General features: G+C 39.2%; 1 protein-coding gene across 2 annotated transcripts in view; it reads left to right on the forward strand.

Moving 5' to 3' along the window:
* The window catches only part of LOC108768841 (growth factor receptor-bound protein 14), a 349214-nt gene that overhangs the window by 299945 nt on the left and 33403 nt on the right, over window positions 1-15866 (forward strand). For both annotated transcript variants that reach the window (XM_018519476.1, XM_018519477.1), the window contains 2 exons: window positions 4997-5224; window positions 10745-10852. In XM_018519476.1, coding sequence (XP_018374978.1) covers window positions 4997-5224; window positions 10745-10852 — 336 coding nt within the window. The remainder of the gene's footprint in view (window positions 1-4996; window positions 5225-10744; window positions 10853-15866) is intronic.

Consider the following 15866-nt stretch of genomic DNA (forward strand, 5'->3'; position numbering starts at 1 on the left):
TTCATTCCTCCTTTTTCTCGACACAGTAGTGATCGGGCCGTTGTCTCTCCCGCTTGCCTTTCACGGATGCTTACCGTTATACGCTCTCGCATTATTAGCGTAATCATAGCGCAGCTCGACGCCGGGAGCGCGGTCTACATTTTCTCAATGTATAATCAATGATTCTTATTATTTCCCCCACTTGTTACGGATGATCCTTTTCTCCGTTTCTGCCGCTCTCGTAATTTCAGCCGCTCTCATGTTCCGACGGTATCGTCTAGAAGCCGAACGATTTACAATTTGCGCGCGTGTGGTTTTAGCAAATATTTATATGAAACGAGACACAGTTTATTCGCGTTGCGTTTTGCATTCGCTCATTTCAACCATACTCGCGTTTCTCAGATAGCGAGCTATTTCTGAATTTGCAATTTTTGCTTTCGAATTTTCGCAGACTTGTTAAATCCATTTTAAATCCGAGGAATGGGTATAACGAATAAACCGATGAGACACGAGGAGAAAGTCTTTCCGCGGACTTTCAATGCGCCCATTGCACGCAGGCCTCTTGTTGCATCCCATACCTTCGGCATCCTCTCGGCCTCTCCTCGCTTGTCTTTCCTCATTGGCTTGCAGCACGGCGGATCTCTCCGCCGCCTCCGGAGGAAGAAAAACCTGACCTATCGTACGTTGTCCTCTTCTCTCTTTCTCTCCCTCTCCGCCGTTCGCTAACGCCGGTCTAACGCCGCCCTGAAGTCAATCCTTTCACTGCCACGCGAACGGCAACTTAACGATGTCATTTCGGGCCAACGACCGCTGATGCGGTTCGAGCTACGGTCGGGCTCGAGTTCGTCCTCGATGCGACTATGAAAGATGTACGCTTATAATAATCAAAATTATAAAAAGATCTGTGAACATTATTTAAGCAGCAAAATTGATCATTGATGAACGGTGACTCGAAATCGACGACTCATCGTGAAACTTCTTGAACAAAGATGGGAAGGATTACGACGATGTAGAAAGGATGAGAGCGCAGGACCAAATTTATTGGCAATGATTGCACGGACCATTGGCGTCTTCAGGCGTTGCCACCGTGTGTACCTTCCTTCTTTTTTTTTCCTCTTTTTAATCGCGCGCGAGAGCGTGCTTCTGGAATTATTTATAAACCGGTTTTGTTTCCGAAGTCGTGTATCCCTAGACGGAAATGCCAATAACTCTCCTGGCTTCCGCGCATAAAAAATGACGAGCAGGAACAAGCCCCGCGAGGTTATCGCGAATCTCTGTAATATCTTATTCATATACTTATCATTATACTGCTCGTTGACGTGTTATCGGGACCTTTTCATCGCGGTAAATTGTTGATTTCGCGGCAAGGTATCGCTTAAAATAAAATAAAAAATCTCAAGTCTCTCATCTCGAATCCTCGGATTTCATCTTGGATCTTCTTTTCTTTTTCTCCTATTTCGAATCAACTCTCCTCTCTCGATTTGTATCTTTACCTTCTTCCCAATTCTTCGCTTCCTGCTGTATCAGCAGTTTTCGGTCGTCGGATTTTGTAAGAAGTATTTTGATGAATTACAAAATTGTATGATATTTTTTATACTTTTGATAAATTTAATTAAAAGAAACTGATACCTATTTAAATATATAATTTAATTATTTTATTTAGCTGACGCAATTACTATTGTTTTTATCGCCGTGATAATTAATATGATAAAGAATACAATAACAATTATAATGAGCGGGTATAATTGTGAAAAATATAAAATTCATACCAGTGCACGATTATCGTCGACTAAATAACCGCTAAAATAACAGGACAAACGATGAAGGAGTTTCTTCGATTATATCCTACTTTCTTTTTACATTCGAGTAGCGGCCATCCAGCTACTCGAGAGATCAACGTGCGCAATATATGCTGACATCGACTTGAGATATGCAAATCATAAAGTGCTTGCCAATGTCTCAGCATGATTTTGCAATGGAAATCGAATACATCTCCATTGCGAATTGCTGTACTCGAAGTTACAACAGTCTTGAAGTAAATGCTTCAAGAAATAAGTAATTTACGTTATAAGTAGTATTGTTATATTATATTCCGTTACTGAAATAATAATTATAATGATTAAGAATAAGAATTAGTTCTCAAGTTACACACGGGTAAGAAATATATCATTAATTTTAAATTATCTTAACTATATCTTTTCGTTAACGTTTTAGAATAGCGTGACCGAAACGGTGCCTAAAAATGGACTTCGGACTCTTACCATTCTCACCTTAATCGCCAACCCGCCTCCGTCTGACATTGCTATTAATTTGCTCGTGTTTTGACGTGTACTTTTATCTCCTACGTGTAGAGACACAATCCTCAAAAGATTACAGCGCACGATCGATCACGGAACGTGACGGGCGCGTCTGATATGCACATGACAACGGTTTACACGTGTCAGAATTACGGGCGCGCGTTCATCAAAAGAAGCGGTGTGAAGCTGTATTTGCGGGTAGACAATGCAAATCTTACGTGGGCAATTTGCCCGTAAAAATACGGGAAGATATCACCGGATTTTCCCGTGTTCTTCCGCTCTCTTTCTCTCTCTCTCTCTTCTCTCTCCTTCCTCTGTGTCTACTCTTCCATATTTTCACATATTCTTTACGCTTGACGTGTTACGCACGTTTGTTTATTTTCAGTTAAGTACCGTGGGCTATTCTGTAGTCGGGCATTGTTTAACTAATATCTTTCTACCTTTTCATCCTTCTCCCATTCACTTTCGCCCATAATTCCATGGTTAGCTGGATAATAGTTACGTAACTGTTAACGCAGCCCCGCTCTCCCGCGGTACATAGTGCAACCGAGCTAATCGTCAAATATTTGCTGAGCCGTATTGCAACGGTCCCGCCGCTATCTCGCTCTGCGTCTCTTACACATGCTCCTCCTCCTCCTGCTCTTCTCCCCCTTGTCTTATCCATCTGTTTGTGCACGCGTGACGAATGCTTGCGCAGCAGCAGCGGCAGACCTGCGGAGTCCCTGACCAACCGCACCCTTCCTCTGAACGCGGCACGAACAAACGAGAGGAATGCCTTTCGATCTCGAGAGATGTGCCGCATAATGATTTTTTTCAGAGAAGAAATAATAACAAATAATTATTCTATTCTACATTGATACGTATAAATAAGGCGAGATTTTGATTTTAATAATTAATAGATATGATCGCATATATTTACGCAACGATTAAATAATTGTTTTCGTACAACATAAAGTGTTAGACTAAAGTATTAAAAGAATATTCAGGTAATTCACGGAAATACGTGCACATGCATAACACTTGCTATTAATAGAAGGTTCACAACATGACAGGAAACGTAGCGCGATTATACAAGGTGATTTTTGAAAATCGACCGGTCGATGGTTCACGGTTGGCCGCTTATCATACAGGTGCCGATAAGCGGATAAAGGTCAGAGAGTAGAATAACGTGGATGGTACCTTCTGCGATAATATGCGCCGAGTTAAATATAAAAGCGCTGTGACACCGACTGCGCGTGAAATTGTTAGACATCGGGGCGTCGCGCACACATCTCGTTATCCACGCTAATCCGCTGTTCCTCTGTTAACGTTGGTAATTTTATTTAATTACTGAGGTCTGCGATGCAGCTCGAAGCAGTGCGTGTCTCGCATTATTGGAAGCAAGGAAGTATATTATATAAAAATACATAAATATAAAAATATTAAAGAAGGACTGTACATCTTTAGATATAAAATACACGGAAAGGACAATTTTATTGAAGTATTTAAAAATTTTTTTACTAGATGCAGATCTGAAAATATTTTTTAACAAATCCTCTTATATTTGATAAGAGTCCCTTGTTTATTTTTGCTTTATTAGAAAATATTTTTCTTGGACTATCAAAATAATTATGTAGAAGTTGATTGCTAGAATGTCAAAACTTTTCTGCAGCATTATTCATCAAACTTGAGATTCTTACATAATTACATTCTTCACGATTTAATGAAATTATTTTCAGATCCGTATCTAGCTGAATTTTTAGACACTTCAGCAAAATCGTTCTTTCCTTGTAGTATATTTCTTCGCTATTTCTATTTCTGCTAATAATCATATTCGATATGTATGTGTATATAATTGAGATATATTTTAGGAAATTAAGATGAGAGTATAATTTTTTATTTGTATAAAACGTCGTGAGACGAAAAGACTTGCTTTCCGTATGTGCGATTAGATACAACCTTGACGCATTCCGTTTAAATAATGTCGAACGCACCCACATCCATGAATATTTACTACCGGAAATCACTCGACAAACGCGACTTTCCCGGTCTCCACTGCAGGCAAATAATGGTGACTCCGCGATAAGAGCTGTCGTCGCTGCGCAGTGCTTCCTGTGCGATGTGCCGGCATGCCGCCGTAAAAATTGTCCCGCCGTTATAATAAATTGCCCCCGCGATTCCCGGCGACGTCGCGAAAGAAAGTTTTCTGCTGAATCCGATGAAGACTCTTATAGGAAGTCTCGACGGAACGAGAGAGTCTACTGGGAAAGGTATCTCGCGACGGTTTTTGCTTGCGGGCAACTCGTAGATACGCTTATACTACTTTGTTCGCGTTGCTTCCCACGGGAAGATCGCTCGGTTCATCTACAATCATTACAGTTATTGTGGCCATACTGATTAATTAATTATTACATCAATGGTTTTATAATAATTGAAAACATAGCTAGTAATTAGTATTTGTTCTTATTATTCATTTAATACACAATAACTGAGAACAAACAACCATTATATTACATCTTCATTAACCGTGGGCCATAAACGTATTATTAAGGGAAGTTAAATTACCAATAGTTACACAACTCGCGTTTGTAGCGTAAATGTTGCAATGCGGGAAGAAAGATAGTAATTTCTCGTAATTAGCTTTTCTATTTTGAACGCTTCAGTTGCCTTTTGCGTGAATAATTTTAGGCTGAATACCTTCGAGCAAAATTTTAATAAGCGTGTCATTATTTTTGTTACAGGACAATGAACAACTAATCACACTCGCGCACTTGTCGGATTATAACGTCTACAGGATACCGAACGCCAAGCGGGTTTTCGGCGCACCCTTCGAGTGGGGCGCCTGCCTGAGGCCGAACAGCAACGCCGAAGCCGAAGATACGGAGGCTGGGGAGCCCGGGATCAAGGTCATTATTTTCGAGAACGAAAAATCGCGCACCTGCTGGCTCACAGCCATGAGACTCGCTAAGGTAAGAATGTGATTTCTTTTCCTTGCTCCATTCTCGTTTTCTATTCGAAGAAAATACAACTTGTAGTACGGCGATTCGAGTGTCTCGTGAGTAGTTTGGGGTGGAAGCCCATTAACCCCAAACTGGATGAGCTATTTGAACGAAATTGTTGTTCGTCCAAACGGAAATGTTAGTTTATTACGTCAAGTGTACTCTCGGTAATGTCGATTAGGGTTACAACAAATGTCGGCAGATTCGCGTGGAAAGTGTATAATCAAGAATTAATAATACGGAGGGTATATAAATGACCATGCCAGCTTTAGTAAATAACCGCCACAATGTAAGGGGAAAGCTAATATCAACTGGAGAAATAGGTACTTAAATTTGCGGTGAGGATAATAACGCTTACAAAGTATCGCTGCAATATTTCGTTTCCCAGCCGATTCCGCGTCTTCTTATTCGACTCTTCCTTTACAATGTGATCATCCCTCTGCGGACGGGCCGTGGGTATCATTAGGTCCGTGATGGAGCCGGGTATAATGAGCCTTATTTTCTTTCCGTTCCTCCCCATTTCTACCGCGCCTGCGTTCGCGTCGACGTCGAATGTCGAAACTTTTTCGTGAAGTTCAAAGAAGTTGCGTGACTCGCGCACGGTTCGTGTTTAACGGAGAAAGAAGAACACTTCACTTTTGTCGACGTACGTACACACTATATCACGCAGCTTCAGCACGTTTTGTATAGCTACATTTTTTTCTTCTTTTAGAGTAGTCGTGGCACTGACACGATGCATTTTTCTTGTTTCCCCCTCCTTTTTTTTTGACAAAAATTGAGACACCGAGACTTTTTTCCCATCATCGTTGATAATAATATCAGTTTATATTCGAGCGTAGACAGTCTTTGTCTTTTCTTTTTCTTTTTTTCTCTCTCTCTCTTTCACTTTAGTTGAAGTGTTCGTTGAGAAGAATAACTTGTGGATGGTAACGGTGTTCGCTAGCAACGCGCGATTGGCAGTTCCGCCGAAGGAAAAGAGAGAGAAAGAGAGAGAGAGAGACTTTAAAATACGGCCGCCTACTCCTTATTACGCTACTCTTTACGGGCCTATTCTTCCTCAGGCTGAAGTGGCTGCTCAGACCGCCTCTCCAGTCCGGCTGGTCTCCAGGAAGTAAAGCTCGGGCATGGCATATTATCATCGTTCCATCGTTCGTAGAATGATAACCATGCTTGCGAAGCAAATTAAGAATTAAAAAAGTAATATTTATTAATGTACAAATAGCCTTTCTTTCGGGAGCTGTAAATTTGAAATTAAACTGGAATAATTTAAGCGATGTATTTACGGGGAAAAACAGAATTTTAAATGGCATATTTACGCTTTACGCCAAAGTTTCCTAACAATTTTCATTGAATTTAATTTCCAGATTTAATTAGTTTAATTCTCGCTCTTGTGTGTGTGGTCTCGACGATTTTATTTAATTTACACAATTGCTGTGTCTCTCACAAGCGTTTCTTTCGCTGCCTATTATCATCATGACTTATGTTCATTCCGAATAACGCTCGTGCTGGGTCGGATAGCAAATTCATCTGCCACGGGATGTAATTTGGAGACCTTGCACCAGAGAATCGTAACCCAACCTGTGTCGGTGCATCCTCGAGAGTCCCCCGAGCCATACGTCTGTACTACCGTGGCCGCCGGCGGGCAAACAGGCCAGACTTGCCTAGTGTTTATCGGCCTCGTTGGTCGTCCATGCCTGTCTGCGTCTCTTGTCAGCCTATCTACCTACCTAGCCGCTCTGGATTTACTATGTGCTCTTCTCTTTTCTCCGGCTCTCGCCGTCTCTCGCTTAGCTCCGTCGTTCACCGTCATTTCTCTCTCTCTTTCTCTCTCTCGCTTGCTCTGTTTCTCAGCTCCACCTTCTATCCGAAGGGAAAAGGACGAGACGTCGTCTTGGTCGGTAACGGCACTAAGGTAGTACTTACGCGTGTCTCAGTGAGGCCTTTGTAACTCTTTCATCCGAGAAAAAGCTAGGAGTCTGATGAGATGCGGCGAACGAGAAGAGTTGGAAAGGCGGAAGGGTAAGGGAGAGAGAGAGATAGAGAGAGAGAGAAAGAGATGGAGAGGGAGAAAGAAGAGAACAAATGAACGGGTAGGCTTGGAGAAATCTGCAGGATTCGCTTTGATCGAGAAGACATTGACACTCCCGTACCCTTTTGTGCTCCCTTTGTTTCTACGTCATTCTTCTCCCTCGTCTCGTTTCCTCATCGTATTTCAATCTTCGCAGACTTTGATTCACTTCACTAGAAATCTGCGAAGTCGAACAATAAGTATAGGGCTCGGATTAGTCTTTGTTAATTTGCGAGGGATGGAGTCCAAGATAGAAGATGTCACCGTAACTTCAGTATTCTTATTTGTGTGAAAGTTTGAACACGTTTATAAAATTAATGTTATCTGTATTTAAGTCCAACATGACGAAAGTAATTAAAATAGAAAACATGTCGATAGATTTATTAATATAGATATCAAAATAATGGATTAGAATGAATAGAAGGCCCTCGCGCGTAACCCGTCGGATGAATTCAGGACCAGGTTCCTTGCGAGACGATAAGTCGATATAGCGATTACAAAAAATATGATTTATGATATTTATGATTGCCGCTGCCAATCATAAATAAAATATTGTTATTTGACATTAAGTCACGGTTGTTGCCCGTCTAAGAGAAATGATAACGATAATGAGAAAGTGAATAGATCAGATCGTAGCAATAAGAGCCACGGATAAAGTTAAGTCGCATATAATACCGGGTCGCTTTCTATCTACTCGATTACACGTATCTCTGTCCATATGTAGTTTCTTGCGATCCGAGAATTATAATTAATTATACAGCAAGAATGATTCCAAGAAATGTGTCGCGCTGACTTGCAGTCATTGGATTACGAGGGAAACTTGTCGCGACCAACTAGTGGAGCAACTTTTCAACAACTTTTAATCAATAACACACCGTATTATCGGGAACGTGATTTTGTGATATCGAGGGATTCGACGCGGCATTATCTTTCGTTTACTTAGAGCCCGTATGCTTCGTTATCGCTCTCCGTTACTCTGTCGCTGATTAACGTTAGCATACATTCATGCCTTGCCGCTTTCCTCGTCGGCGCGTTTCCCGTCTGCGTTTGCGAATAATTGAATTACATAATTATCTCTCCAAACGCGCGCGCGCGCCGGCAATACTCCAGGGCCGCCTTCAATTAGTCGGCGCCACCCTTCATCTTTGCATCCACCTCGATCACGCTCCTGACTTCCGAAATGCGAAAGCGACGAATCCCGGTCTTCGTTTAAATTCTCTCACTTTCGGCGTCAAGCAAGAAGTGCGTGACGAGACAATCGACGACACGAACGATATTTGGATGTGTTTTTAATCAATAGGATATTTTACTGATACATATATTGTGAAATGTGTAGAATCTTTATTTTATTGAAATTTTACAATATCGTCAAATGAAAGTATTGATTGAATTGTTTTCTTCTCTGACTCCTCCGCCGGCAATATTGGAAAGACCCTATCCATGTTTTGATCATAAATTCTAGTAGATAAATTTAGATCTGTAAAAAAATACATAAAATACAGTCCGATCTCTATGATGGTAACAACTCGTTAAAACTTTGAAAAGTTACCAGAATTTTTTTCAAATTTTTATTAATTCAGAACAATAACAATAATTTGCTCCTTTTCTCGAAGGAAGCCTCCTCCTTTATTACTGACGGAGAAGTTAAAATTGCAGGTTGCCAGGAATTGCAGAGGAATAATTTTTTAATAAAATTAAATGAAAATTATTTATGAAATACAAGGGATGCACAACTCGAGAATTTATGCAAGAACTTTTGTTTAACTTATGCATTAATATAAAAAGTTCGTAAGTACGAGTTTATATTTTTGCTGTTGCTAAGCGAGTTCTCGCCGGTCACAAAGCTCACCGGGATAATTTTCGTACCACGGTTCAAGCTACAGCCCGCATTGGTATATTAGTACTCCTGTGCGTGTATGCGTGTGGGTGCCGTGTACGTCACGAGCAATTTACGCTTGCGTGTATGGGTGGGCGCGCGTGTGCGTGAGCAGTCAGTCGAGCATGGATGCGCCCGACTGTCTTGTGGGTCGATACGATGGTTATACCACTGCTGGGTCCTACGGTTATGCACACGTTCACCGTCATTATTTCACGTGGCACCGTCTGTTCCTCCTGTCTTGTCTCGTCTCGTTTTTCGCGTCCACGTTCGTCTCGCCGCACGGTTGACATATACTTGCTCGTGCACAAAGTATATGCACCGAAGTACCTACACGTTTACTTTATTTTTCCAGAATTAAATTCTTTATTTTAATGGTCTTTTCATTTACGGAAATTTGATCTTTATTCTTCGATATTTAAATAGTTACATAAATTTTAAAATTATACAAAGTCTATTAATGTTAAATTAAAATTAAACTAAATCTGTTTGGAATTAATTAAAAATAATATTTTACATTTTGTCTGCGTTTGTTGGTTGTAATATATATTTGCATTTAGAATTGTAGTAATTTTTCTTGAATGGATAATTTATGGAATCTCTGAGTGAGCAAGGAAGTAAACTTCATTCATAAGTCAGCTTTGCTTTAAATGACTGTTCCCTAGCACGTGGGCGATATAAAGAGCTTAGAGGAGCTCACACGGATTACCTTTGACTCAATCACGGAACCTTATCGTTGCTTGCGAAGCGTAGATATTTCTCGACGTAAAGAATCGGTTGTTTCGATCGAATATTCCCCCTGCATTCGCAAGCTGCTTGCAAGAAATAGGATTACAGTTCGAGTCGAAAATTGAGTATCACTAATCTTGTTGTTTGAAAAATAGATTTCGAAGCGTGACATTTATTTATGTTTCAACATTATTCGAGACACTATTACGAGTTACGTTACGTTTATAACAGCTGCAATGGTGTGTAAATAAATTTGTACATGCATGTAATAATTTACACGTAAAAGCGTACGATAAGATTGATTTTTAATTATCAGAATTAATTTTTTTTTACGTCGGTTTGTAATTTTTTTCTTTTTTTCTTCCCAAATTCTTCTCAAAATATGGTAATTACATTTATACGTCTTCGCGCATCCCAAAAAGACGGGAGGAAAAGGAATTTAATTGTCGGAGAAATCGAGAAAAGTATCAGATGGGTACTTTCGTATTCTGTCCGCGTAGCAACGTTGAATTTATCTAGGCGAGCGCGATACCTCGACGGGCGAGGTATATCGATCGACGGTTTGCCTTGCACAGCTGGGCAGCACGCGCTAGTCGACCGGCTGGCCGACCGGCGCTATGCGACAAAGTGACGCGTGTAAAATTATGCAAATTGCAGGTGCAGTTTTTTTTACACCCGTCGGCTTTATCGGCCTCGGATATTACGATGTGCCCGGAGCGTAGAATCGGTTAGGCGCGCGGCGTGTTTACTCGTCGCGCGCATCTTGCGAACTGCAACGCTCGCGCGTTAACGATGTCCGCTCCGCTTTGTGTTCCAGTACGGCAAACAGCTACGAGAGAATTACCGAGCCTTCAAGAACAAGCAGTGCGAGCAGAACGGCGGAGGCAGCCCCAAAGAGCAATACAGCAGCTACAATGTATCCAACGTAAGTGCTATGTATATATTTTCGAGTGAACGTACCAGACGTTCCTCTAAGAACAAGTTTTGAAGAACGACGAAAAGAAAACTAAGCATAATTGATAAATAACTAGTTTATCTTTACCGAATTATTTATTGTTCTATTTATTTTTATTTTGTTGATTGTATAAGGTGCTTAGGTTTTTCTATCACTCGCATAAATATTTTGACGTAACAAGAATTTTTGCCTAAATCGTTGACGGTTACTGTTAATTTTACCAATACAGCTAGGCTAATGGAATCAACATTATTTCGTTATGAAATGTGCCATGAATTATTAACGAATTTGGATTACATTTTTTAACTGTACCTTTTTATTATATATTTCCATAAGAAGCTGTGAATTAATTATTCACCCTTTTATCTCGTAAAATAATCACGCCACAGTAATCGCGGACTAAATCTCAAGAGAAAGAAAAGATCTATAGGAAGAGTCAACATACAGATGATTGCTACATGTGTAGGTAGATGGATAGAATCACGAGGTGTCTCCTGGCAAATTATTTCGTCATTGCGCGCGCGCGTGATGTATTTTCGACGGCCGCTCTCTCGCCTCGGATACGCTCGAAAGGTAAATTTCGCTTTAGACGCGGTAAATGGAATGGAAGAGGCGATTACGCTGAAATTACCTCGAGTGACAGTAATTTGCCGGGTCACGCCACGTTCGATCATTGCCTTCAGTTATCCCTTTTCCTGCACGAGCCGCCGTCTCTCGTCGAACTTTCATAGCGTCTACGGGATCTCGATTAGCTCGCGCGATCTCGCACTTTTCAACGCCTTTCTTCGATTAACATCTTCATCCCTTTGTTTCTTTGTTATTCAATTGATATTTTTGACGTGTATATATATATACATTGAAAAATAATTTACTAAATTTCACAACAATTATTTATTTGTAAATAATACCAACAAAATATTTATGACATATATTTATTTAGTATAAGAATTATTAATTTAAATATCTTTTTTTATGAAATAAATATATATTGACCAAGTAAATTTATTTAGTTAATATTATTCGAACAATTTATTTATTAAAATTTAGTGTTTTTTAATGCACGAAACTCTATCGTACATTATCTGGCTAAATTCAGTTACGCAAAATGTACCACATAATGCCTGTTGTGCTTTGCGATTTGTTCATTGAAATTATTATGCTGTTTACAGTTGAAATGAAGAAATTCATTTATTAATTTCTACGCATATTGTGGTAAATAACGTTCCCGTCGAGAAAACTATATTATTGTTCTCCACGGGTTGCGAGTGTTTATCAGCTCTCTCTCTAATTGATACACTGTAATATAAGGAAATTCATTGCAAATGAATGAATGAACGGGAATACGAGACTATGTATCGGCCAGCGTAACGATGCGGCGCACTGGATGCCGATACAGTTAGTGGCTGAATAATTATAGCAAATAGCTCGTTAACTATTGATCTTTAATGCGAAATTCCGTGCGAAATATGCGAAAATCGCTAGGGCAGCGCCCAGTCGGGATCTATTCGTTATGTGGTTGTGCATTCGTTACCTCGAGTGCACAGGTGCAATAGTTCTCTCTTTCGACTGGTTTTTCCCTTTCTCTCTCTCTCTCTCTCTTTTCTCTCCTTCTCTCGATGCATGCAATACGCCCTGTTTATACAATGGTTAAGCTACGGCAACGAATTACACTGCGACTAGGTAGTATCGTATATCGTGGATTTTATCGTGGCCAGTGCTACACTACGATAATAAATTCGCCAATCCACAATCAGCTCGTTTTTCGGACGCAATTCGTTGCGATTGCTCGCAATCGGTTGGCTGAAGACAAAACAAAAGCCATCGGTGATAAAATTAATTTTCCCGAGAAATATATTTGAACAGTTTGATTAATCAATTATTTTGTTTGATTCGTTAGTTGTTATGGCAATTAGATTTACATTTTTGTAATTTATATGTGAGAAATAATCTGAATGGAAATGTCAAAAACAAAAAACAGTTCTGCTTAATTAGTAGAATTAATAAACGAGTATGTTATTCATTTAGTTGCTGCGAAAAGAGATTGTTTTTGATAAAGAATTTTAAAATATATTATTGTTATTATATGCACTTTTTCAGACACCTCCATAATTGAATTTAAGCGAATAAATAATATATCGACTGCGCTTTACGTATTTGTTAAAAATATCACCAATATACCAATAAAGCGTAACAATAATGAGATAAATGTGTAAGAGAATCGATTACGTTAAAATTTAAAAGGGGAACTTTATCGGTTATTCTTTAGGATTCTCTTTATTAATAATTTTCGTGGATCTCGTTTAGTGAAATTAATAGCTTAACAGCGTGCTCATGCGATATTATTACCGTTAATTATTGAGTATCTGCTATTTATGTTCCATTCGAACTGAAGTGACAAATAAAATTGAAATAAAAACCTCGCGGGAGAGATTCATCATATGTTAATATGCTCTTCTTGAATGTGTAAATGAAATTAAAAGGAGAAGAGGAGGTGTTAAAAAGAACATTCGCATACCGTTTTTACGATTCGAAAAGCAAATTTTCCCGGAGAAATGCCATCGTAACTTAGGCAAGGAATGCCAAGAGGAATCCATCCCCATCGGATCTCAGTGACCTCATTGTCGTGCCATCCCCGACCTCGTCGAGATATAAGCTCTCTTTCTCTCCCCCCCCCCCTCTCTCTCTCTCACCTTCTCTCCTATCACGTTATTCTTCGGGTCCTCCTACGCGCTAAGACGTCGACGCGTCTCGGTAGGAAATTTCATCCTCGTATCGCACAGCTGATTCCAAGGTCGTTTCCGTGCCAGCCAACCAGTCAGAGGGACGACAACCCCTCGTCGTCAGTGTGTACTCTCAAAGCTAGACACGTACCAATCTACCCCCGTCCACCTTCTCGTCTCGACTGACTTATTTCTTCTTCCATCCCTCTTTTCCATCGTTATAAAGATAAAGGTGTAGTTCTTGTTTTCATTGCGATCGCCATTACTTGAGGAAGAATTTTACAAGTTGTTAAATCGCTTTATCAATGAACCACAAAAATTGCATCATTGCACGTTTCGAAAATGTGTTAGTAAAAAATGATTCAAGATAAATTTTATCACTAATTAAAATATGCTCAATTAAATTACAATATATAGACAAAGAATTTAATGTTAAGGTCAGAACAATGTGCGAACTTTTCGAAAAAAAAATTTAATTTTAAAGATAAAATTCTCCATTTAATATGCTGCCATGGACATTTTATCTCACACACAAATAAACTGAAATATTTTATATTATTACTTGAATTTTTACGTTTTTGAATAAAACTGCACGAGATTCTTTTTATAGCATCTATGACTTTACATTTTTCTTGTATCCACAATCTCGGCGATTTTTCGCCATAGTGGTTTTAATCTCTCTTGTGATAATTGTATGATGTAGTTTTTTTGTATACTCGTATAATTGTTACAATAACGAAGTATCCGCGAAATTTCTACAAGGAAGTTGATATCGATTAGTCGGAGCGGGTGTGTGAGATGCATTATCGAACCGCTTTGAAGAACTGGTTCTGAAGTAGCGATCTTAACGAGTTTCCGGCAATAAATTACTGTTCGTGCCAGTTATGAATTATCCACCGAAGGAGCACGGAGGATGACAATTAAAGTCCAGTATAGAAAATAACCGGTATTACACGCTTAATGCCAAAAAATGCGAGAGAAAAGATAGTTAAGCGTTGTTTTACAAAAGTGCCGTAATTGATAAAGGTGATCTGGCATGGTTTAACGATAATTTCACAGTATAATGACAGGAAATTACATCCTTTATAATGATATGTGGATTTATATAATTTTACTACTAAAATAATTATAAGCAAGAAACTAATTTCAAACTGCTAGTATTTCAAGATATATATTAATCTAGTTAACGATATTTCAAAATTTATATATGTAATTTCGATTTTTCTGATCGCATACGCTGATAGTAGAAAGCGGAAAAGAGAAGAAATGTAAAAATAACCATCCAGGAAGGCAGACTACGAGAAGCGCGTGGAAAGACGGAACTTCAACGATCCTCTCCGAAGTCTCATGCATTGTACATCCTTGCGAGGGGATCTGAGGGACGAAAGCGCAAACCTGTCTTGCACTTCGTTTCGGTTGAAAGCTTCGATCACGGATATCGTTCGTTCGTGTCTCGCTTTTATCTTTATTCCTAGAGAGATAGAAGTGTACTTCACGTCGCGACGATAACAAACCGACAGTGCGAGCTTCGCATTTTCTCTCTTCCGTGCTCTCTTCTGTTACATAGTGTACGAGATTGAACATTTAAATGGGTAGGACGAAGCTCCGAAGTAAAGGTTCACGTGAAAATTAGTCGAATCTAATCTGCTGAATTTCAAAAGATATCTGTGAAAAAGAGAAGGAAAATAGTAAAATTTCTTTTCGTTGCATTTTAAACAAAAATATATTTACAAGGATCTACGTGAGAATATGAATGTAAATAAAAAATTAATTTACGATATAAATTTTTATATTTAAATTTATTATGTATAATGTATTATTAAATTATTTTTTAAACACATTTTTAGAGCCATGAATATAAATTGATATATATACGCTAAATAAATTTCAATACATATTTCCGAAAAAAAAAATATATATATATATATACACATCGTTGAACATTTTATTTTATCTTCGATTTTAATTTTAATTACGTCGTTCAAATTGGAACTATTCGACAATGTCGACCATTATGCGTCGCTCTTATTCGCGATCATTACGTCATTTCAACGAATATCCACTTTGATCGCGTTTAACAAGCTGCTCGTAGTCGACGTGAAAGCGTAATCGCTCTGCTTTTAGTCAGACATCATATTTCCTTTAATGGTGTGACGGCTAACTTGGATACGGAAGTGTCGGTAACACCCAACAACATTCTTTCCGTTTCTCTGCTACGGGCAGGTTCGGCATTGTTACTCAACTGAAGACTCGCGGTCGATCCT

Source organism: Trachymyrmex cornetzi, unplaced genomic scaffold, assembly GCF_001594075.2.
Source record: "Trachymyrmex cornetzi isolate Tcor2-1 unplaced genomic scaffold, Tcor1.1 scaffold83, whole genome shotgun sequence".
In the NCBI taxonomy this organism is placed as follows: domain Eukaryota; kingdom Metazoa; phylum Arthropoda; class Insecta; order Hymenoptera; family Formicidae; genus Trachymyrmex; species Trachymyrmex cornetzi.